This window comes from Euleptes europaea, chromosome 4 (assembly GCF_029931775.1).
Source record: "Euleptes europaea isolate rEulEur1 chromosome 4, rEulEur1.hap1, whole genome shotgun sequence".
Classification (NCBI taxonomy): domain Eukaryota; kingdom Metazoa; phylum Chordata; class Lepidosauria; order Squamata; family Sphaerodactylidae; genus Euleptes; species Euleptes europaea.
The window spans coordinates 63,812,658-63,835,232 of NC_079315.1; the positions used below are offsets into that span (position 1 = coordinate 63,812,658).

At 40.2% G+C, this 22,575-nt stretch overlaps 1 protein-coding gene across 1 annotated transcript in view; it reads right to left on the reverse strand.

The window, feature by feature from the left end:
* The window catches only part of SLC12A2 (solute carrier family 12 member 2), a 65,824-nt gene that overhangs the window by 11,891 nt on the left and 31,358 nt on the right, over positions 1 to 22,575 (reverse strand). Inside the window, exons 8-18 of the mRNA XM_056848036.1 lie at positions 22,266 to 22,393; positions 21,604 to 21,688; positions 16,472 to 16,623; positions 14,853 to 14,960; positions 14,023 to 14,146; positions 12,664 to 12,765; positions 12,072 to 12,227; positions 9,938 to 10,037; positions 8,521 to 8,632; positions 5,173 to 5,313; positions 1,150 to 1,256 (exon numbers count right to left, since the gene is read on the reverse strand). Coding sequence (XP_056704014.1) covers positions 1,150 to 1,256; positions 5,173 to 5,313; positions 8,521 to 8,632; positions 9,938 to 10,037; positions 12,072 to 12,227; positions 12,664 to 12,765; positions 14,023 to 14,146; positions 14,853 to 14,960; positions 16,472 to 16,623; positions 21,604 to 21,688; positions 22,266 to 22,393 — 1,315 coding nt within the window. The remainder of the gene's footprint in view (positions 1 to 1,149; positions 1,257 to 5,172; positions 5,314 to 8,520; positions 8,633 to 9,937; positions 10,038 to 12,071; positions 12,228 to 12,663; positions 12,766 to 14,022; positions 14,147 to 14,852; positions 14,961 to 16,471; positions 16,624 to 21,603; positions 21,689 to 22,265; positions 22,394 to 22,575) is intronic.

The window sequence follows — 22,575 nt, forward strand, 5'->3', positions numbered from 1 at the left end:
GTAGATGAAAGTAGTTTGGCTAGTGGATGGGAAAGAGTGAAAAGGGGAGAGTCTATGGGGCTTTCAGGGATAGGAAATACAAAACAGCAGGTCAGGGGGAAATGGGATCCCTCACAACTCCTTGTGGGTCCCCTGCTTTTCAACACATCTAACTCTGAATGTGGCCACATTTGTGGATTGGGGCCATGGACAGACCTGAGGAAAAACCCCAGGTTTGCAGAAAAATCTGAAATATTAAAAAGATACAGTGAGTGTTAAAATAACCCAAATCATAAAAGGAACACCTGTTGCTTTAAGAAATGAATGTCCTCAGTGGCCATTGCTAGATAGACATAATAGTATCACCAGCCTTTGAGCCCTGGTTTCTATCAGGAAAGGCAGGGGGGGGGGGAGTCAGGGCCCTTCACAGGGATGTTTTGGCCTTTGAGGAAGGTCTCATCGGGCCGGGCCAGGCTGCAACCACTGGCAACTTGCTACCATGCAACTTGCATGTTTCAACTAGGACCAGGTCCTTGCTACCATCAACAGCAGTCACCCCATGAAAGCCAGTGTCATGTAGTAGAGTTTCAGACTAGGATCTAGGAGACCCAGATTTGAATCCCCACTCCATCGTGGAAGCTCACTGGGTGACTTTGGGCCAGTCACATGCTCCAAAAATTCTACAAGGGCCCAATTCTGATCAGTCCTAGAGCTTAGTGGTTCCAGGTGATCTTGTCCCCCATGGATGCCTTAATGCCTAGCTTGGTCCTTGTAGAGCTGAACTCAAGCCAGTTAAAAATTATGGATGTCATAATGTGTGGTTTGGCCCTAAGCCTAACTGATCTCACAGAGTTGTTGTGAAGATAAAATGGAGGGGAGGAGAACAATGTAAGCTGCTTTGGGACCCCACTGTGGAGAAAAGCAGGATATAAATGAAGTAAATAAATAATAAACATTGCTGAAGGTGAGGGGCAGATAAAAGGTAGGTTGGCTGATGAGTGGAAAGGAAAAAAGGAAGCAGGGAAAGGTGAGAGGCTATGAGGAAAACTGCTGGGATGGGGAAAACAGATGCACCATACAAGTCCTTGCAAGTCCCATGATATACTAATATATGGATTCCAGAATTACATCTTTTTACACAGAATTACATGTGTTTAACCTTGTACTTACTGTAGTAAGTTGATGTAGGTATCAACATCCCTCATGTCAGCAAACTGCCAATCTTTTTTAAATCCAATAACAAGAGTGTTTGGCTTCATTCGCCCCAAACCTGCAGCCTAATAACAGAATCACATTAAAACCTTTTACAAGCTTAAAGTAGATTCATTCTAAGAAAGTAGTCTTGACAAAAAGACTTGGATTGCTTGGAAAACTAGACGGTGAAGAAGATGGCTGGTTTGAAGGCTGTGTATATGAATAAGTTTCCCTAGTTGCTCTACTCAGATCTGTGGCTTTGTTCAGAAAGCTTGACAGCTCTAGCTATAATACAGATAAGAGTCATTACTAGAAAATAATACCCCAAGATTAAAAAACCCGACCCACTAGGCCAGGGGTCTGCAAACTGCGGCTCCCGAGCCGCATGTGGCTCTTTGGCCCGTTGAGTGCAGCTCTCCGAACTTGGTTCGGAGCCCCTGCTCTCGCGCCTGCTCGCGCCGGCAGCCGGGCTGTGGAGCCAGCGCGCTTGAGAGAGCGAGAGAGATAGAGCAGGCGAGCGGGCGCGCTGTCTCTCCCCCCCCCCCACCGTGAAGAATGGCCAGGTCCCCCTTTCCCTTGCCCTCAATGGGTGGGAGGCTCCCCTCCCCTCTAGCCATGCGATTGCTGGGCGGGCGGCTCGGCGGTTCCTGCCCCCCCCCGCCTATCAGCTGTTGGGCGGGGCGGGCTTCCTTTGGTAGACCTGGCCTCCGGCTGAGTCCCATTGGGAGCCCATGTCTACCCACTGGCTTTCTTAGGGGAAGACCTGGACTCCGAGGAGGAGAAAAAGTCCCCCTTCAGAGGTCAGGTCTACCAATTGGCTTCTATGGGCCTCCGGAGGCCAGGTCTACTGCCAAGAAAGCCAGTGGGTAGACCTGGCCTCCCAATGGGACTCAGCTGGAGGCCAGGTCTACTAATAGGCTTTTATGGTGGTAGACCAGGCCTCCAGACGAGCATTCCAGACGGGGAGGGGGAAATGGCAGGGACTTACAATTTAATTTTTATCAATAAATAAGATCACTATTAAGTATGATATCAAGTTTTATTCAGTGTACCTATAGTTTAATTAAGACTTAAAACTTTAATTAAAGTTCATTAAGTTAATAAACATTAAGTACCTACCTATATAGTTTAAGAAATTTGGCTCTCAAAAGAAATCTCAATCGTTGTACTGTTGATATTTGGCTCTTTTGACTAATGAGTTTGCCAACCCCTGCACTAGGCAATCACAGGATTATTTTTTCAGCTACTAAATACCCCCATAGGGGAGGGCCTGAGGTTTGGTGCATGCATAGAAGTTCATGCCCTGCCAACCTCTGGACAGCTACCTCTTCAGAGGTCTGGCCTGCCAACATTTAAGCTTTTTTTAAATAATTTTCTTATTATTTTTCAAAATTATTAAACATAAAGTTCAAGAGTTAGTATAAACAAAGAATAAAATATAAAATGCAATAGAAAACATTGTTAAGTATGATCAAAAATATATTGACTTCCCCTACACCTCCCTCCATCTACTGATTAATTAGTAATCTCTTTTGAATAAACTTCTAATCCTAATATTATTACTAATACCTATCAATCTCTTTGGCATTTATATTCTTTAAAGAGAGAATGATTAATGATTAATACAATCATAAAAAAGAAGAAAAAAAATTAGTAAATCTCACTAATAATAAATGGATTAGAACAATAGGAAACATTTAGTTTTCATTAAAAATTAATTATTTTGTAAATCCTCCATTTCTCCCACTCATTTTAATACAAATTATATTTCTAGTATATTGATATCTTATGTTATTTCATTTCCATTAAAACCAAGCCTTTTAACCAATTCCTGTTTAATCCCTTCCAGAAGACAAGCCAGACTCTTTTAAATCAGTTCCTTTGTCTGGAATTTCCAGCATTTTTTTCTTTTCTTCATTAAGACTAGACATCGAAGAGCATCCTTGGAAATTGTTGGTAAGATTTCTTCGGCTGGTGAATGATCTTCATAGTAGATCTGCATTGCAGTTTCTTCCATCTCAAAGTCAATAAAGGAGATCCCCATAGCTCGTTTTTCTACCCTTTAGGTCCTCCAAGCTGGTGTTAAAAAGTTCCTCAGGCAGATTATAAAAACAAAGATCTAAGTCGCTCGCATTCAGATCCATTGATGCCAGCTGGACTATTGCAGTTTGTTTGTTGTCATTCTCCATTTCCTTTGCAAGGTTCTTCTGTTCTTCATCTTTCTTGTCATCTGAAGAACCCTCTAATCTCACCTCCGACCTCATTGTGATGATTTGAATTTTTATATCTTTAAGGTCATCTAAGATAAAATCCAGTTTTTGGTTCATCAAAGCAGAAAATTGATCCAGCTGTTTAATCAAACATTCCATGGTTGCTACTTCTGAAAGTTGCGTTGAGACTTAGTTGGTAAAGTTTCGACAAAGACCGGTTATAAACAGCAGAGAGGTTCTGCAGGAATCAGTGTCGTAAACCTTCCGTCTTCCTTTTGTTCAGGAACTTGGGAGGTATTTGCCAGTTGCACGATGATGCCACACTTCCGATTCCAAGTTCTCTGCTACTCTCGCAATGATAGATTATTTCCAGGAAGGACGTGGTAGGAAGACTTAGTGTAGTTAGAAAGACGACACCTCGCGAAGTGGGGGGATTACTCCTCCTCCCTCCTCTTTATACGTCGTAGTTTTTGATTGGTAGCAGAGACGTCTTTCAAAAAATCTTAGTTGTTGTGTCTTCCCACCGATCAAATTGATAAGATTCCTGCCGATTTATCTGATCTTCTCTTGTTTTCAAAGAGTCATTTATACATTAAGTGGGGAGAGACAGATTCGGCAGATGTATTTAGCAATCTATTGTATTTAGCAATGTATTTAGCAATTTAGCAAAAGAGTTCTTTTAACTTACTCAGATTTTAGGAGAGTAGGTATTCTTGCTTCTGTGTAGTTGCTTAGATGGTGATAGATAGGGGAGATCTGAGCCTAATTCCAAAGAGACGTTTTCGGCAGTCCGAAGACTCTCTCAGCAAAATTGGGGGTCAGACCGCTCTTGAAGGCAGCAGGGGTGTTCCTGTTCCTCGGTCCACTAATTAGACCCGGGGTGGGGTGCAAAAATTTGCCCCCAAGTTCAAACGTTTCTTGGTTCTCTCGAGAGCCCCCGAGAAACGTGGCGCTCAGATCAGCGTCCCTAGCGGAAGTCGCCAACATTTAAGCTTTCATCCCCTTGCAGAAAAACAAACTTCAGAAAGTGGATTTGGGGCATATTTTATTCCCATAACAAGATGTCTCATCTTTGCACTAGGCTTGCAGTGCACTTCCCTAGCATCCCTCAAAACTATTCTTGAGGTCCATTTAAAGAAATCCAGGAGGGAGGGCTTCAGCATAAAATGATGGAAGGGATGGGACATTGTAAATCCACTGTTAGGGGGTTTACCATTCTGTTGCCACCTGGTCTCCAATACCAGACTTTTAACTCCTGCTGTGAGCAAAGATACAGATCCTGTTACCTTGACAGACTGGCTGGCTGAGTGGGCATGTGTCTGAAAGTCCTCCTGGGCTTTGGGCTTGTCAGCCAGGCAGCTCAATACAAATTTCAATCCAGAAGCTTCTAATATGGAAGAGATGTCTTGAGAAAAAAAATATCCTCAGTCCCTTCTTGCTATATGGTAATGTGCGGGGAGAAGAAAAAGGTGTTCATTTCCCTCAAACTATGAGGATACCAAACTTTTAGAGAGGTTTCTGCCAAGAGATAGCAAAATTTAAATTGTGAGGCCTAGGACACAATCATCTTGATTTCTTGCAGGACAATAATTTTAAATCCTACCTTCTAACACAGAAAAACATGGATTACCTAGTCATGACCACCAAAGTTACTGTACAGTGTTAGCAATAATCTTAAAACAATTAAATATTTTAGAATTGGACTGTGATATCTAGTGCAGAATTAATTACTCAGTATAATACAACATATCTCGAGAACAAAAGTTCTCTTTTAATAGGTATTACGTACCTGCATTAAGTATTGTGCACCATCTCTCAAATCTTCTGCATGTACTGGAGCATAGAAGGCTTTCATTTTGTTTTTAATAAGCCACCGCTGGAATCTGGGCATGTCATTAGTCAATTCTTTCATGGCTTGCCTGCGAGGACCCTTTAAAAAAAGGTATATAGTCACACACACTTCTAAATTCTTTTCAGAGAAAATAGTTTAAAATTCCTCATTGAGGATCAACTGATGCCTGTACACCTCCCCCACCCCAAAAAAAGATGTCTGACCAATTTAACTGTAAATGAGATCACCTAGCTTAGAATCTGCTTAGGGCACTTCTACATAAGAAGGTGGGAGTTTTGAGAATGGAGCTCACCGTGTTTTCAGAAATTTAATTTTAAGGTGTGAAAGGGCCTAATACTGATTGGATTCACACCATGAGGGAGAGCATAATCCTCCTCCTCACACTGATTTCTCAATATGAAATAGTGCTGGAGAACTGCCATTTGCTTTGTTGGGGAGCCAAACAGTGACTCTTCAGGGCTGTTTCAAATTGGAAAACTGAGATAGTGCAGGGGGGCTTAAACCCTCCAGTCGTGCTCAGATCATATTCAGAAACTGACCCCAACATCTAGTTGAGCCTTTCAAGTACACTGCACAGCACATCACCCAAACTGTAACTTAACTCTTTTTTGGCTACAAAACCAGAAAAACTGTTTAATCTTCAACTCTTGTGCCTAGAACTACTGTCAATCCAAGCTGCATATTTGGAAAATTCTTTTTTTTTAACATGTATCAAAAGTTTAGTTGCAATGACTTCCAGTTGCCACACACCTTGCTATAGGAAATATTCCTCTGATTTATGAGTTTATGCCTTTAGTGTTTGTACGATGTTACCAATTTATCTACACTTTGAGAATTCCCTACACCTTCTCGAACCAACACAAAAAAGCAAATAACATCCAAGTATATTTCAATATATTTCGGTCTTCAGAAGTGGGGATATACAAGAAAGTGTGGCAATACTGTCCCTCTCCTTTCAGCAAGATGTTCATTTTTTAAGGCAAGACTTCTTTTCATGGGATATTTGATCCTGGTGGATCCTTTCCTAAACTTTGCTATAAACTTTTATTGCACTTGTTTTAAATAGCCTCCAAACATCCTGAACATATATACTCACTTTTTAAACTAATTCATTTTAAAGACAGGTTGTGAAATAAAATGTATCCATGATATACTCCCTAGGTAATTCCCACTCATATATATGTTGAATTGGATCAAGCTGTAGTTTCTGCCCCCAAAGCAGTTCAACAGTGCTTGTATCAGCACCACGTCTATTACAATTAAGTCAATATTATTATAAGACAAAGGTTATTTCCCTTCTAGTCAGCTCCATGACTAATAATACAATCCTATGCAAAGTTACATCAGTCTAACCTGCTGATGCCCATGCCTTTAGACCAAATACTTCTGCAGCCATTTATCATATGTAGAAATTCTGCCTGTCACATATATACTTAATGTGAGTGCAGCTGATGTACAAAATGATTTTCTTTGGTTCTATTCTTCTCAAGATCACCACCGAAAGGGCTTTAGTAAAGAGAAATATACCAAGTTACTTTCCGAGTCAATATGTGGAACAGTATCTTCTCTTATGTTATTTAGTTTATCGGATTCTATACTTACTGTCCTGACCTGGGTGGCCCAAGCTAGACCGATCTCATCAGATCTCAGAAGCTAAGTAGGGTCAGCCCCAATTAGTACTTGGATTAACAAGGAAATCCAGGGTTGCTACACAGAGGCAGGCAATGGCAACCTCTGAATCTCCCTTGCCTTGAAAACCCTACAGGGTCACCATAAGTAACTGTGACTTGATGGCACTTTACACATACATGCTTTCTGACATATTAAACAACTCTTCCCTCAATATGCTTTTGTCTTTTTATTCCTTTTTTAAATTTAGGAGCATTCACATCGCATTGATTCTCACTGTACCACAAGATTTCCCTTATACCCACTATATCTAAATTCTCTTGTAGTAGCAAGCACTCAAATTCCCCCAATCCTGGCCTGGAGAATTCAAGCATTATCATGCATAGCATATACTTCTCCAAATGCCCTTTTTGTGTGCATTTTTCCCTACCACTCTTTGGTCTCTTTATATAGGTGTCATTTGTTTCAGCATGCTAGTCAAAAGACTAACGTATCACCACTGAGGGCATGAAACATTTACCGTACATACTCGGGTAGAAGCCGACCCGAGTATAAGCCGAGGTGCCTAATTTCACCCCAAAAATGGGGGGAAATTAGGCACCCGCGTATAGGCCGAGGGGGAAATGCAGCCCCTCCCCCCCTCAGGCTTACCTTAAGGCGGGCGGGCAGGCAGCGGCGGCAGCCCCTTCCCTGCGGGCCAGGAGCGGCCTGTGGGGCCTCCTGCATGCAGGGAGGGGGCCGCCGCCAGGGAAGGCACGGGCAGGAGGCAGTGTGCAGGAGGCCCCACGGGCCGCTCTTGGCCCGCAGAGAAGGCGCGCGGGCAGGCGGCGGCGGCCCCCTCCCTGCGCCCAGGAGGCCGCTCCTGGCCCGCAGAGAAGGCGCGCGGGCAGGCGGCGGCGGCCCCCTCCCTGCGCCCAGGAGGCCGCTCCTGGCCCACAGAGAAGGCGCGTGGGCAGGCTGGCGGCGGCCCCCTCCCTGCGCCCAGGAGTCCGCGCGGGCCACTCCTGGCCTGCAGAGAAGGTGCAGGCAGGCTGGTGGCGGCGGCCCCCTCCCTGCACCCAGTAGGCCGCGCGGGCTGCTCCTGGCCCGCAGAGAAGGCGCGCGGGCAGGCGGCGGCGGCCCCCTCCCTGCGCCCAGGAGGCCGCTCCTGGCCCGCAGAGAAGGCACGCGGGCAGGCTGGCGGCAGCAAGTTTCCCCCCTCCCTCCCCCTACCGTATTGACCCGCGTATAAGCCGAGTTGGGCTTTTTCAGCCCTTTTTTTGGGCTGAAAAATCCGGCTTATACGCGAGTATATACGGTAGATCACCATCCCAAAGGACAATCTGCCTTAAGCCAGATGCTCTCCAACTCCTGCTAGCTTTCCCCAGAAGTCAGTTGAAAGAAGATGTACAAGATTTTTTTGATGTTATAATGTCAGTAGTCTGGTTATAATGCAATTCAAGTGCAGCCTCATTTTTGTACAATCTCATCTTGTTCTAAAATGTTTTCCAACGTCTAACAACTTTAAATCCTTCTCACTTAACACACTAGCACGTCTACACATTTGTACTCTTCTCTAGTACTGAATCATCTTAGGTGGTTTCCCAGAAAAGAGGGGCACTGTGGAAAGGGTTATAAGTAGTTTTATAAAAAGTGTAAGAAATTATTCTGACTTACCATATGTACGTGACCACAGATCATTAATCCTACATTTTTGGTGAAGGCATGTACTAGGTGAAGCAATGCAGGACGCGAGTTCGGAGGACCACTCATGACGAGACATTGGGGCCTAGTTTTAGATTTGACAGATAAATAGAATGTACATGTCATAAATTATATCCAATCTGAGCTGTTCTTAATAAGCTTAGATCCCACCCATACAGCTACTCAGACAGCATAACATTTTATGGAATATCTCCATACATTTCAGGTGGCAAGTGTCTTCACTCATCACTGATTAGCAGAACTCCAGCAAAGGTGACAGAAGAAATGATCAAGATACCACTAGGGGTGTGCATCACTTTTTCCCAGTATTTTTGGGTTTGGGTTTATTAAACCCAGAAACTTTCAAAAAGCCAGAAAAGCCAAAATATAATGGATTCGGCTTTTCGAACATTCAAAATTTTTTGGATTTAATAAACCTGAACACAGAGCACTGTCCTCAGCAGCTTCCATGATTGGAGGCTGCTGGGGGTGGCGGTCTGAATGATGGGCTGCCACCCAGAGCTTAGATCGCCACCCACAGCAGCTTCCATGATCAGAGCAAGCTGGGAGCAGGAATCTGAACACTAGGTGCCATTTTTTTACCAGTTAAAAAAAAGCCCACCCCAAAATACTGAAAAGGTACTTTTTGGGGGTTTTCAGTTTGGCTTTAGCTGAATGCACACCCCTAGATACCACCAATAATTGCCTGAAACAGCATTACCACAAGAAGGATGAATACTACTGAATGGACCTTCTGAGCTCCTGACACTACACTGAAATCCCAAAGAGATACGAAGTGTGGGTAATGGCCTTTTCATCTCTTCCCAACCAATGCCATCCAGTGGCTATATTGGTTGCCTCACAAACTTTCATGCAGCTTGACTGATGGGGACCAATAACGTAACAACCAACTTTTTTGTAAGCTGTGTTCTATGTCTCTTCCTTTAATGTAACATTCCTGATCTTTTTGGTTTGGTTCTGATTCACCTGGGCCCAGGCTGTGTACAAGTGCTCCAAATCAAGTCCACATGCATTTACTTTGCTATGAGGTCACTCAACCAAATCCAGCAAACAAAGTGGCACAGTATGAAAGCTGAACAGATCCATACATAAGCCAAACTACATTTACTATGTCACTGCTCAGTTCACTTTCAACAGCTAATGAGTGTTGATGCTTATAAAATGTAAGGATGCAATCACTTTCAGCACATGCTGAATTCTGGGTGAAACCATTCAAACCATATTTTCAATACACCACTTTAGAGATGGGAATACAACTTCCCTTTCCGTATGTGCGATCATTTTGGTTTCCACTGTTATGTTAGATGTTCCCTATGGTATCTCAAGTTTACTTGTATTGTCTAAAAAGTATTTATTTATCTCAAGTTACCTGAAGTTTTTCACATGGTCTTCCACACCTGTAAGGCGAACAGCATGCTGCAGTGCATTTAGATAAGTCAAGGCTTGAGTTGAAGATCCCCAATTTACATCTGTAAAAGGATTGTTTTATGTTAAAACAGAAAGAGCCCATTGAGGTAAAGTCATAGATACGGCTGATTTGAAAATGAACAGAAAAGGGAAGTATTTTAGTGACCCCATTCTCATTCTAACGCTCAAATAGAACACAAGAAGTGGAAAAGAAGTACCAAAGGTATCTGAAGATGTGAACTGGTTTCCATATAGCACTGATAAAGAGAAAACCTCCTTTCTAAAATGCTCAAAGCAAGAGATTTCACTAGTATTTTACTGAAGCAAGCTTTTAGGGTACTGTTTAAGAACATCCACGAAGCTGCCTTACACACAGTCAATTCACTGGTCTATCAAAGTCAGTACTCTGATTGGCAACAGCTCTCCAGGATCTCAGGTAGTCATCTTTCACATCACCTATCTGATCCTTTTAACTGGAGATACCAAGGCCTGAACCTTTGACTTTGTGCATGCAAAGCAGGTACTGTTGGTGAGCCACAGCATCTACTATACTAATGAACTAAACAAGCGGTAAACCTGTTCATGTAATGTTGTAATATTATATTTCTTACACAACTACCATACAACACTTCAACGAAGTTGCTGGCTGCTTCATCATCTCTTCTCCCAACCTCATTTTAATAAACTTTTAAAGGGTCCTCTTTATTGCTTAATTTTTAAAAAGTAAACAGATTAGAAAAACAACCTATTTTGTAAAGCACTAAGTATATTTTAGCGTATTTCAGTCTTCACAAGTGGGAATCTACAAGAACTTGTAGCAATACAATTCTCCTCACACAGAAAGATATTTATTTAGGGTTTGATTGATGTAAACTGAACATGGAAAACTATTGTTACTGAGAGATTAACACACTGGCACAAATTGTTTCCAGGCTTCTTCTCATTCTCCCTCCACACTGATGAACAATGTAGTAGTGGATAAGTCACTAGAGCCCTTGCTGCTTACCTCAGGGGCAGCCATCGCCATCCCTCCTTTAAGTACATATCAGTGTATGGAATTGGCTTGGCTGAATGAAATGAAAACAGACCATAGCTCAGCCCAAAGTCCTCCTTCTGTTCCTGGTGTTAGGATCCACTCAGTATTTAACTTATCCCAGTCAAAATGATAGAACAGTGGAGGATTCATTTGGGTGGAAGGGAGACAGCATAACTTGCTGGTACCTCACCACCTGCTTCAAAAGCAGGTTGAACACTAAAAAGCTGGCACCTACATCCTGGTTGCCAGGGTCATTCATAATGCAGGTGCCTCTTGATACCATGGGTTTGGGGGGAGGGGAGATAGGAATGGGTTTAAGCACTGTCATTTGGCAGAGGGCAAAATTAAGGAACATTGCCAAACAGATTCTTCCCTTTCCTCATCTACACATTTATATGAATGGCAGTAAATAGATGTGAAGCTGGGAACTAAAATCGTTTGCTGTCTCAGTGTGTGATTTATTTATTTACTTCAATTATACTTTGCCCTTCTCCCGAATGGGGATCCAAAGTAGCTTACATCATTCTCCTCTCTTCCATTTTATCCTTGCAACAACCTCTCTGTGAGGTAGGTTAGGTTAAGAGTGTTTGACTGGCCCACGGTCACACAGCAAGCTTCCATGGCACAGTGGAGATTCAAACCTGGGTCCACAGATCCTAGTCCAAAACTCTAACCACTACACTGCACTGGCTCTGAGGCACAGGACCAAATAAACAGCTTTCAAAAGAGTTTTATTATTCCTTTTCTGGACTGTGACAATGTTTCTTTCAACAATGGTACCTTCCAATTTCTCTTGAGAAAATGCCTACCAACCTCAACCCCACCCCCACCCTGAACAACATATCTAATTTCTTGTAATATCTTTGCATGAAGTTCACTTTTGGCTCGGTAAATTGTATTACCTAATTAACTTTTGGTTATGAAACAAGTTCCTGTCAGGAAATAGCGTTGAAAAGAAAAATAAGCTATCATGTACATGAGGCAAATTAAACATTTTTAAAACTGTGATCATATCATTAATCCTATTCACTGACCTAGTAGCTCCTACACATGCACCCACCTGGCTTCTTGTAAGTTACATAAATGTAGAGTCCTAGAACGATGACATATGTGAGAAGTGCTGCCCACCAGTTAATGACAAACATCACTATACAGCAAAGTATTGCGCCAACCAGGGACACCCACATGTTGTAGTATTTAAAAGCAGGACGCCAACCTATTCAAAAAGCAAACAGAATTAAGTGAATGAACAGAAAGTTTCTCCTTTACTATGTTCTAGCAACCTCAAGAGCATTTTAATACCATGCAAAAATGTAAATAAATATATACAGGGCACCTTGGGGCCAAAGAATAGCATAAGTATTTTAAAAACACACACACCAAGTTCCCACAAAAGAAAAACGGACAGCCATCATTGTCAGTGACAACGAGAGAATACTGACGTGCATGCCTTTAAGTTTACAAGTTGCTTTAATGCAGACTGCTGCCCATAGCCTGGTTAGCTGGACAGTGGAATATAAAATGTTTGTTCTTTGTAGTCCAATAACAGTTTGAGCAAGCACTTAAGTTTAATTTGAAAGAATTTTTAAAAAGCCCTTTTGCCTGCATTTATTTGTTTAATGTCTATAAGAATAACAACATAAAATTCATACCTGGGGATTTTGCAAGTGAAGCATGGAACACTGAGAAGTTAATTAAGGCATAAGAAGCCAGGAAGAAGTTGGAGATAATTGGAGCAATGAGATTCAATTTAGCTGTAAAGACAGGAATGCCATTGTACTGTTACTTCAACTACTAGGGTAAAACAAAAAGGTATACATGTAATTTTGTTGTTAATTTTATGCTGCTATTTATTTTTTATTTTGATTAAAATATTTTTTAAATATTTTTTTATAAGCAACCTTGACAGCTTTTGAACTGAAAGTTCCGGGTAAAAATATTTTCAATAAATTAAAGACTAAACCATTGGTATTCTTTGCAATCACACCAAAGGAAACAAGTTATTGAGGGGCACAGCACCAAAGACAGGACCTTTTAATCTTACAGTTTTAATGATCTATGTACAGGATGAGGGAATGCAGTCCATACTTTCTCACCCATGGTCATAGAAGAAAACACAGCTAGAGATCATCAAATTTGATGTCATGAGCTCTGAACCTTTACTGAGGAAACGGCAAGCAAAACATACATTTGCACAGAATACCCACCAATAGTTACATGTTAGCTATGGTTGCAAGTTAGCTACTCTGTTATTGGTTTTGCATAGTCCATGTACATGAGCTGAGCAAACTGACCTACCAGAAGACAGGTGTAAAAAGATGGAAATACAAAAAATTAGTATGTGCATTTCACTCTGTTTTGAGTCCCCAATGTGAGAGAGTAGAATAAAAATATTTAAACACAACCCAAAGTACAGAGTAAATGGGCTGCACCATACACAATCAGTGAGTCAAAGTTCTATACAACTAGAAATGTATCATTTAATCAGTGCTGACAATAGCCCTGTTCACAGGTATAGTAAGCACATGCCCAAGCCATGTACAGTATAAATTTGATTTTTCCTTACATGTTCATTGAGTAATTCTCATGTTACATTCAATACATGTACAGATGAACATGTGATTTAAACCCCACATTTATCCAGGTATAGGTCCTTTGCTTTATCTGTCCCGTGAATGCACATTGGCTCTTACAATCAGGCATAAGTGTGCACATGCAGGTTGTAAGTTTAGTCACTGTAATATGTAAAAGGGGCTAGTAAGGCTGTATTGTTCAAAATCTGATTCTGTCAAAAACATATATAGTAAAAAGTAGGTTACCAGTATCACAGAATCCAATATAACACTAACATGTGGCTTGTTCATTGTCCTTAGAATTCTTACACGGTCAAGCCAGTGGTCTAACTGGCTGTCTAATTTCTAACGTGGATAACATTCAGTGCTTTGAGAAATTCAACATGGAAATTAGGCAAAAATGCTTTCTAGCAAACAAACCTCATAAATCAAACCCACCAATTAATATGAATCCAAGCCCAATCAAGAAGGTCAAAAGATATCCTCGTAAAGGTTCATTATTCTTCCCATAGCCCTTAGCAAACATCGAGAATCCTGGGTAAATATTGTCTTTACACAGAGCCTAGGGGGGAAAAGATGACAGCAATTCAACTATAGTAAATACCAATCTAAGAGCAGCAAATCATCAAATATTTTTAGATCATTCTTCAGATGACCTGTGCGTGTTGAATACAGTTAAGAGTCAAAACTGTACTGATTTTTCACATCACAAATCCAACTGTTCTTTTCAGTTTTGTGGGAAACTTATAAGAAGTGGACAAGGAGAGGCCAACATTGTTCCATCTAGTTAACTGTTCTATATTTGTCTTTTATAAGCAGACAGTGCTTCTCTGATTTTGGTTTTTTTTGCTTACAGTTAATATTTTTCTGCAAACCATGGACTTCCCACAATCTTTTAGAAAAACCTTCTCCTACTCATCCCTGGCCCTACTGTGTGGATTTTTGACACTTACTCTAAGGTCCAGTTCATAAATAGATACACAGATGAGTGTTCATGAGCCCTCCGGATATGCAGGTATAGACAGATTTGGGGAAATAACTAAGAAATCTAGTTTTAATAGTATGTATTACTTCCAGTTATCACAGTTACCAGCATACATGAGTAGAGTGAGATTTACAACAGATATCATCATTATCTTATATGACACAGTTTGGTTTTGGCCCTGAGACCTCAGCTATCGTGAGAAACCGTATATGAACCTCAAGTATACAGATTTTTAAAAAGCCATTTTAAAAGTGCTGATTTCAAAATTCTGCAAACTTCTTACCTGGAAAATTTTAGGTGCGCTGACAAGAGATGCTAATGCAGAAGAAAGGGTGGCAGAAAAGATACCAGCTGAAATCAAAGGTGCAAATCCTGACACCATACTCATTACCTAGAAGTAGAACATGACTATAAGACATGCAGATCTAACATAAGCAGCTTTAGTGTGAAATCAAGTTAAATTAAATCTTGTAGACAAACTTCAGTTAGGTTATATTGTCCATTTTATAAGGACATCCTTTCCACGTATCTCACCTGCAGAGTTGTTAAGAAAATAAAATGGGAGGTAGAGAACTAAGATATTACTACTCACAACATTTATACATTTAATAATAAAAGATTAATGAAATGTGATTGTTTCTCTACTTTCAGTAGCTATGAGTACTAGAGGGCTAAATACAGGTTTTGAAGTCTGAAAGCCATTATAAGATCTTCTGAGGACGGAAAAGGAAAAATGACAGTGTGAGCAATCCATTGATCAAAGCAGCTGTTATACAACTTCATTTTGGTGAGGGCTTGTCAAAAAAACCCATATAAAATCTAAGTGGGAAATAGGTGCACAGCAACAATGCTTGATAGGTTCTATGAAGTACTCGGAACAAGAGCGTTTTAAGCCATTCTTTTATGCTGTTGTCCTACATGTTTTACCGCCAAAATGAGAAAATTTGTATTTTTAATTCCTAAATGGATTGTTCCACACACAGTTCACTTATAAGCGTTTAGCTTATAGGAAAGCTTGATGTAAGTGTTAAACAGCTCATTTCCTAAGAAACCTCAGATACGACTCCAGATCAGAAGACCAGAAGAGAAGTTAAAGGCTAACTCAATCTTAATTATTTCAAACCATATACAGTAGATAAAAATAACACCTTGAGCATATGTATTAGAGTTTTTCCCTTGTTGCACAAACTTTTACACTCGAAAATTTATTTTATGGTAGATGAAGTTAAAATTATGCCATGCTTAATTTTTCACGCTAGCAGTAAGTCAGTAGTATTCTAAAATTAATTTAACACCAGATAAAATAGTGACTTATGAAGTTGTAGGTGTATATAAATGTATCAAGGCAGGAATGATAGAGACATAATAGTAAAAAAAAAAACCTGTGTGCAGTGATGTTAATGAAGCAAGTAGTATCCTTCTCTATACATTTTAAAGGGGGGGGGGAGAATCTGTTTTAGACACTTTTGCCAAACAGGTTTGGCAGTCTTGCATCTTTCAAAAGCCCATTTGACCAGCGATAATGATAAAAGCAGTGTGTACATCACGAGAAGCAATGCCACTCTTGCACATTTTCTGCTAAAAACCTCTCTCTAGTCACACCAATTGTAACTATATAGTAGTTGCTGGCATGGCATTTAAAAATGGTTCAGTCTGAAAAGACTAAGCTCAGAGTGAAGAATCTGAATATTATGAACAGAGGCCCACAAATGGAAGCCATATACAGACAGATCTACTTTGCTCCTATTAACTTCCAAAGGTCTGGGTTTAAAAGTTTGACCAGACATTTAGCATATGCACATAATACTCTATTGTAGTCTGATCCTACATTAATATCTAGCATGGAAAACATCAAGAACACACTAAATGTATACTGCCCAATTTAGGAAAGTCACAGCTCACCTGGAAGTCTTTCATTAGCCCATACGGGCACCCTGTCTTTTTACAGGAAGAGAAGTCAAACTTCAGCTTGCAAGCTGCAGTAGTGCAATTTGTTAGCTCATGGATAATTGTATCATTGATGCTCCCAGTTGCATCCCGCACAACACAAGAACCTAGAACAGAGTATATAAGTAATTATCTTTAAATAGTGAAGCCAACTGCATCATATTTGACTTCATTATACTCGAGGAAAGAACGATGATTTCTAAATATTTACTAAACATACATACACACAAACTCTCACCCTCAAATTTATACAAAACTTAGGTTAAGACCCAAGCAGTCACAGAGCTAGTTTTAGCCGTAACACTGTAACAGAGCTGTAAGGCAAAAACATATTATTATTTTTTGCACTGGGAACACCTAAAATAGAATAGAAAAATATAAGTATCTTTAGTCAGTTCACAAACATTTGCTGGAACCAAGTGAATCTCAACTACCATAAAATTACTAGACCTCACAGATATGGAGAAATACGTAATATTAGTGTTCCAAAAAGTAAATAAGAAAGGCCCAAGCATTTGGATTATGACAATTTCAAAGCCAGACACAAACTTGTATTCATTTTATTTGAAATATGAACTGAACACTTCTCACACTTCCTAAAATGCTACGAACCGTGGTCTGAAAACAAGAGAGACATACAAGGCTCTGCAAAATTAACATGACAAATTCTGAGAAACTGAGATGTATGTTCTACAAAACATTGTTTACACATTTACAGACAGGCAATATCTATTCCTATTTATATACATCTATGATGCTTCAGTTTGCAAGACCTAAGCAAGGCTGTAATGATAGGACATTTTGGAGGACATTGATTCATAGGGACCCCATGAGTCGGAAATGACTTGACAGCACTTATCGCACACACACACAATGATGTTACAGAATAGTGAGCTACAAAGATTAATTTGTTTTTCTCGGTTTATTTAGACTATTTATGTCTTACATCTCTCAAAAGTTCAAGGCAGCTTGCTTGAACAAGCAGAAGACAACTATCTCAGCTGCTGGAATTCACCCAGTTTGGGGTGAAACTATAATCTATCATCTCTGAGCAAAATGACCTCGAATTGACTTGTATTCTGGCAACACACAGAAGGCCTATCTGAAGGGTCTAACGAATTTGAAGTGAAGCTTTTAAGCATTTTAAGCTGTAAAAGGACAGCCAAACTTCCTTTTCAAAAAGCAAGTGAAATGTAAGATACTTAATTTTTTCCTCGATCTGTTGCTCAACTGTGACCTATCAATGTTCATTTGCAAGCTGTCATGTCTAGTGAAAAATGCAAATACAGTAGAATCTGTTGGAGCCATTAGGTCTGCTAACAGGCCCCTAATGCTGGGGTGGGTGGGAAATCACATAGTTTTAGCATTAGGCTGCTATTAGGTCTTGCTCTCTCAGACTGGAAACTTAGATCTTTAGAATCTTAATCTGTTTTGTGTAGTCAGTGATTTCAATTTGTTCCTCTTTCATTAAAGACTCCAATATTCTCCAACACCTCACACTGAAATAGCATGAGCAAAGAGGACAATCAGGCACTTGCAGAGGCCTGTGATCATTCAGTAGGTCATCTGTGTTGTGAAGAGAAAAGGGCTGTACTACCACTCCTGCACCCTATTTCACCAACATCATTTTGGTGATGGCAAAACCAAGCATTCACTAAATATACAGCAAAATAATTCTAAGGCCTTGCATCAGTTAGCCTGATTATGTCCTTGTTAAAATGTGACTATCATAACATGATGTTTCACAGCACTGACCCCTCCAACATAAATCTGACCCATGATAACTGGAAGTTCAAGGCCAAATGATGTTATGGATCTGATTTCCTGATTTATTTTAAACCAGAGGAAAGAAGGAAGAGGCAATTTGGTTTGGGAAAATGCCCTCTCTCTGAACTACTGAAGAAACGATAAGGGCATGAAATGGTTGAAACCCCTCCCCCCCAAGCATCATGACTCCGATCTTGACTTCCCACAACTGCCTTTAATATTAAAGTGCATGTCAGGAGGCCTGGAGATGAATCCTCAGCATAACATGTAATTTCAGTAGGATTAGAATAAGTAACCAGTATTTTAAAGACTTTTCTTCACAAGTATGAATACTGTAATGCCAAGCTAGTTGGATTTCTTTCCAACTCTTACAGTGTAATTCCAATCAGAGTTACATCCTCTAAGAATCATTTTTAAGTTTTAATTTTTAAGAATCACGATGATACAGCTTAATAGATTTTTGGCACATGAGGCATGCAGATACCTTAACTGCTGGTTCTACTGAGAGTCAAGTGAACATATTTTATTAAATTACTTTCAGAGATTGAACTGAAGGAATTCTCTTTTGCTTTTACTGATCTGCAGATTAACTTTTTTTTAGCAATGACAAGAAGGTCCTGGGAATTATACCTATCATGTGACTGAGGTCAGCTTGGAGGGAGGGGAGAACAGGGGAGACCAGTTACATTAGTACATTACCAAGGTTTGAGTTCTAAAATACCAGCTCAACATAAATGCTGCTAATAAATCTTTTATCCTACGCTGAACCTGACTATATTACAATTCTGGATGCTTTAAAAGCATGTGTTTCTCTCTAGCAGTCTGCGACACTTAAACAAAAGCAAATGTGTTAAAGTTATAAGAAACTTTAGAAACTGCAAGCATGGTTCTCCCTGAAGCTCATAGCATCTCCCTAGTTTGAACAGGGATGCAAATTGGATTCTTACAAAAAAAAAACATGCTGGATCCAGACTCTTTAGAGATTTCTATAATAAGACCAGTATCCTGAACAGTGCAATTACAAATTGTACAGCTGATACTAGATCAAACCAAAAAAACCCTCATCCAATTAGTAATCAAAGCTGGCAAGCAGAAAATAGTGCATGAGGGAGAGAACTCCCTTTCCTCCCAGTGTCAAGTAATAATATGGCAGAGACCCATCCAGATTTGTAGCTACATCTGAAAGAGGCATAAAGAAAAAGATCATGCCACACATGCTGGATAATGTCTACCCATAAAGTTCTGCTTACTTAGAAGAAAGTAAAGAACAATGTGAAAACCACTTGTATAATGGAATGCAAGTAAGCACTGTGCCAGAGTAATGTAGTGGGGTTAGAGTGTTGGACTAGGATCTGGGAGAACCATGTTTGAATCTGTTTGTGCCATGGAATCTCGCAGGGTGACTTTGGGCCAGTCACACATACTCAGTCTAACCTACCTCACAGGGTTTTCATGAGGATAAAAAATGAAAAGCAGGGGGAAGGAGTGTAAGCTACTTTGATTCTCCACCAGGGGAGATAAGTGGGGAATAAATGAATAAATAACACTCCTTGCCACTCACTCTTTGGTATTCTTTTGACCAACATCTTGGCCATTTTTGCATGGTAATTAGCAGCGAGTTCCAGGCTGAATTGCCCCACAATTTTTTTTTGAATTTTGCATGCTTAACTATCGTTCTGGAAGTGACTGCAAAGCCAGGGCTTACCTGCTTCGCATTACTAAAGAGGCCATTTAACGCGACCTTTAATATTTGCCTCAAAGAATCTCCCTCAAGGAACAATGCAAAACAGAGGCACATTAGCTATGCATATGCTAATAGCTATGCAAACAGGAACAACGGAGCAGGCAAGCGGGGGGAGTGGAACTTCTCCTTTTGCGTAGGGACCGTGAAAAGGCATTTTTAAAGTCACATTTTAAAAAGAGCTTTGAGCAAGCATCAAAATTGACCATGCAAAAATGGCCTTATAGTTATGTGTAAGCATAAGATAAAAATTACTATAGTTTTGTGCAAAGTAGCAGACTAGTTTTTCTACCACTGTATAAAATTCACTAACAGATGGCTGCCCAAGGAGTACTTGTAACTACACGACTAATTGATGGCCTCTCATTTAGATGAACTTTTCTGCTAGCTCAAATTGCTGGAGATGTGGGGGGAAACAAGGCTTATCTCACTTACAGGGAATGGTCCTGTAGGGTTCCAAAAATGTTGTGGTCAGAAGTGGCTAAGGAAGTTCATTTACCATGAGTTCTTCCTGTTCCAAAGAATCCATGAAAAATTAATTGGCTATTTCCCAAGACAATAGACAAATGGTTCTCAGCGAGCTTAAGGGCCTTGGTAGTCCTTGTAAGGGCGGAAGAGTGGGGTATCAATTGTGTAAATAGTAAATATATAATTATTCCAACATTGCCAAAATCTGGTACAAGAAATTTGGAAAACCAAGCAGCCATCTTGAAAGTCCAAACATGAGGGACAAAAGTGGTAGATTTGGCTTCTAAGACACAGGTTGCTTAAAAGCAGTCAAAACTTCAAAAAGTCTAAAATCAGTTTTCAGAATTCTGGAATGCTGGTTTAGTTGCTCAGCTACTGAGAATCTCTCCCCTGCTATTTCTACTTTGTGCACATGCACGTGTGTTCTCTTCTTTTAAAATGTGTGTCACTAAAACCAAATGCATCTTGTTGAGAAAAATAAAGTGAATGTTGAATATGACTAAATACAGTGGTTGCAAAGCAGCCTCAATAGCCCTGAGTAGTTCAATCTCTCCAGAGCTTGGAAATTAAGCAGGATCAGACACAGTTAGTACTTGGATGAGAGACCACCAACGAAGAATTGGGATGCTATGTAGAGGAAGGCAATGGCAAACAACCTCCACTTGTCTGTTGACTTCAAAACCACATGGTCCTGGGATTGCCATTAATCAGTTGCAACTTGATGGCAAACAATTATTAAAGCAGCTTTATAGTTGCTAGAAACAGAATAGTTATTTTTATAACAGCACCGCAGAAGCAAACTTATCAAAACTCATTATGCTGGCTTATCTGATGTATCTCCAATATTTTTATCAGTATTAAATAAAACAGAAAAATGAATTGTTAATGGAACTGTCTGAATACAGCCAGATGTATAACTGTAAAGGTCATTATCTAGATTCAAGTCCAGTAGCACCTCAGAGACCAACAAGATTTTCAGGGTATAAGCTTTTGACAGTCAACGCTCCCGTTGTCAGATGTAAAGGTCATTATGCATTCAACCGGAAAATACAGCTTCCACAATATGAAAACACGATATATAATTATAAATAATTGAAAGTTAGCTATTTACCTAAAGATACAGCAACTCCTATGTAAACCACAGTAGTAATTAAGATGGCCAACAGTGTCCCTTTAGGTATGGCTGATTGGGGATCCTGAAAGAAACAGTCAATTTTTAAATCCAACAAATGGTTTAAACTGAATGATTCATTTTTATACTGATTTATATTTTAGATTCAGGATACTCTCCCCCACTACAGCAGGGCTCAGGGCGGGTAACAACAAGTAAAATGTACATTTAAAAACCGAAACAATTAAAACAGATTAAAATTAATAAAATACAAATAAGATAGTTCCCTAAGCTCCTAGCAGAGCTGACTCTTGAGAATAACAAAGCTCTCTGCAAAGTAAGTAGGTAGAGGAACCGAGGGGAGCATACAGAGGAGTGGGGCTCTGCCCAGTGATCGGTGGATGTACACATGAACACATGAAGCTGCCTTATACTGAATCAGACCCTCAGTCCATCAAAGTCAACATTGTCTACTCAGACCAGCAGCGGCTCTCCTTGGTCTTTCACATCCCTTACTCACCTAGTCCCTTTAACTGGAGATGCCGGGGATTGAACCTGGGACCTTCTGCATGCCAAGCAGATGATCTGCCACTGAGCCATGGCCCCTCCCCGTGTAATAGAGCAGTAAGATCAAGCAACAGAATATATTCATGAACACTCACCGCAAGATCACCTGAGATATTGGCACCAGCCAAAATTCCTGTTGCAGCTGGGAAAAATATAGCAAATACTGAAAAAAAAGTTTCCCCGTCTCGGAAATCTGGTCCAAAATTCTCTGAAAATATTTCAGCTGTTAAAAAGAAACATTCAAAAACATGTATTTAAATATATAAATACCTACAGTAGTCATTCTTCACCTAAGCAATCCATTAAAAAATATGTCTAAAAGAAGTCACCCTAATTTGTTATAACAAATAATGTTTACTCAGTTTTAAGGAGAATCCAGATATCCCTGGCATACAGTTGCATTGC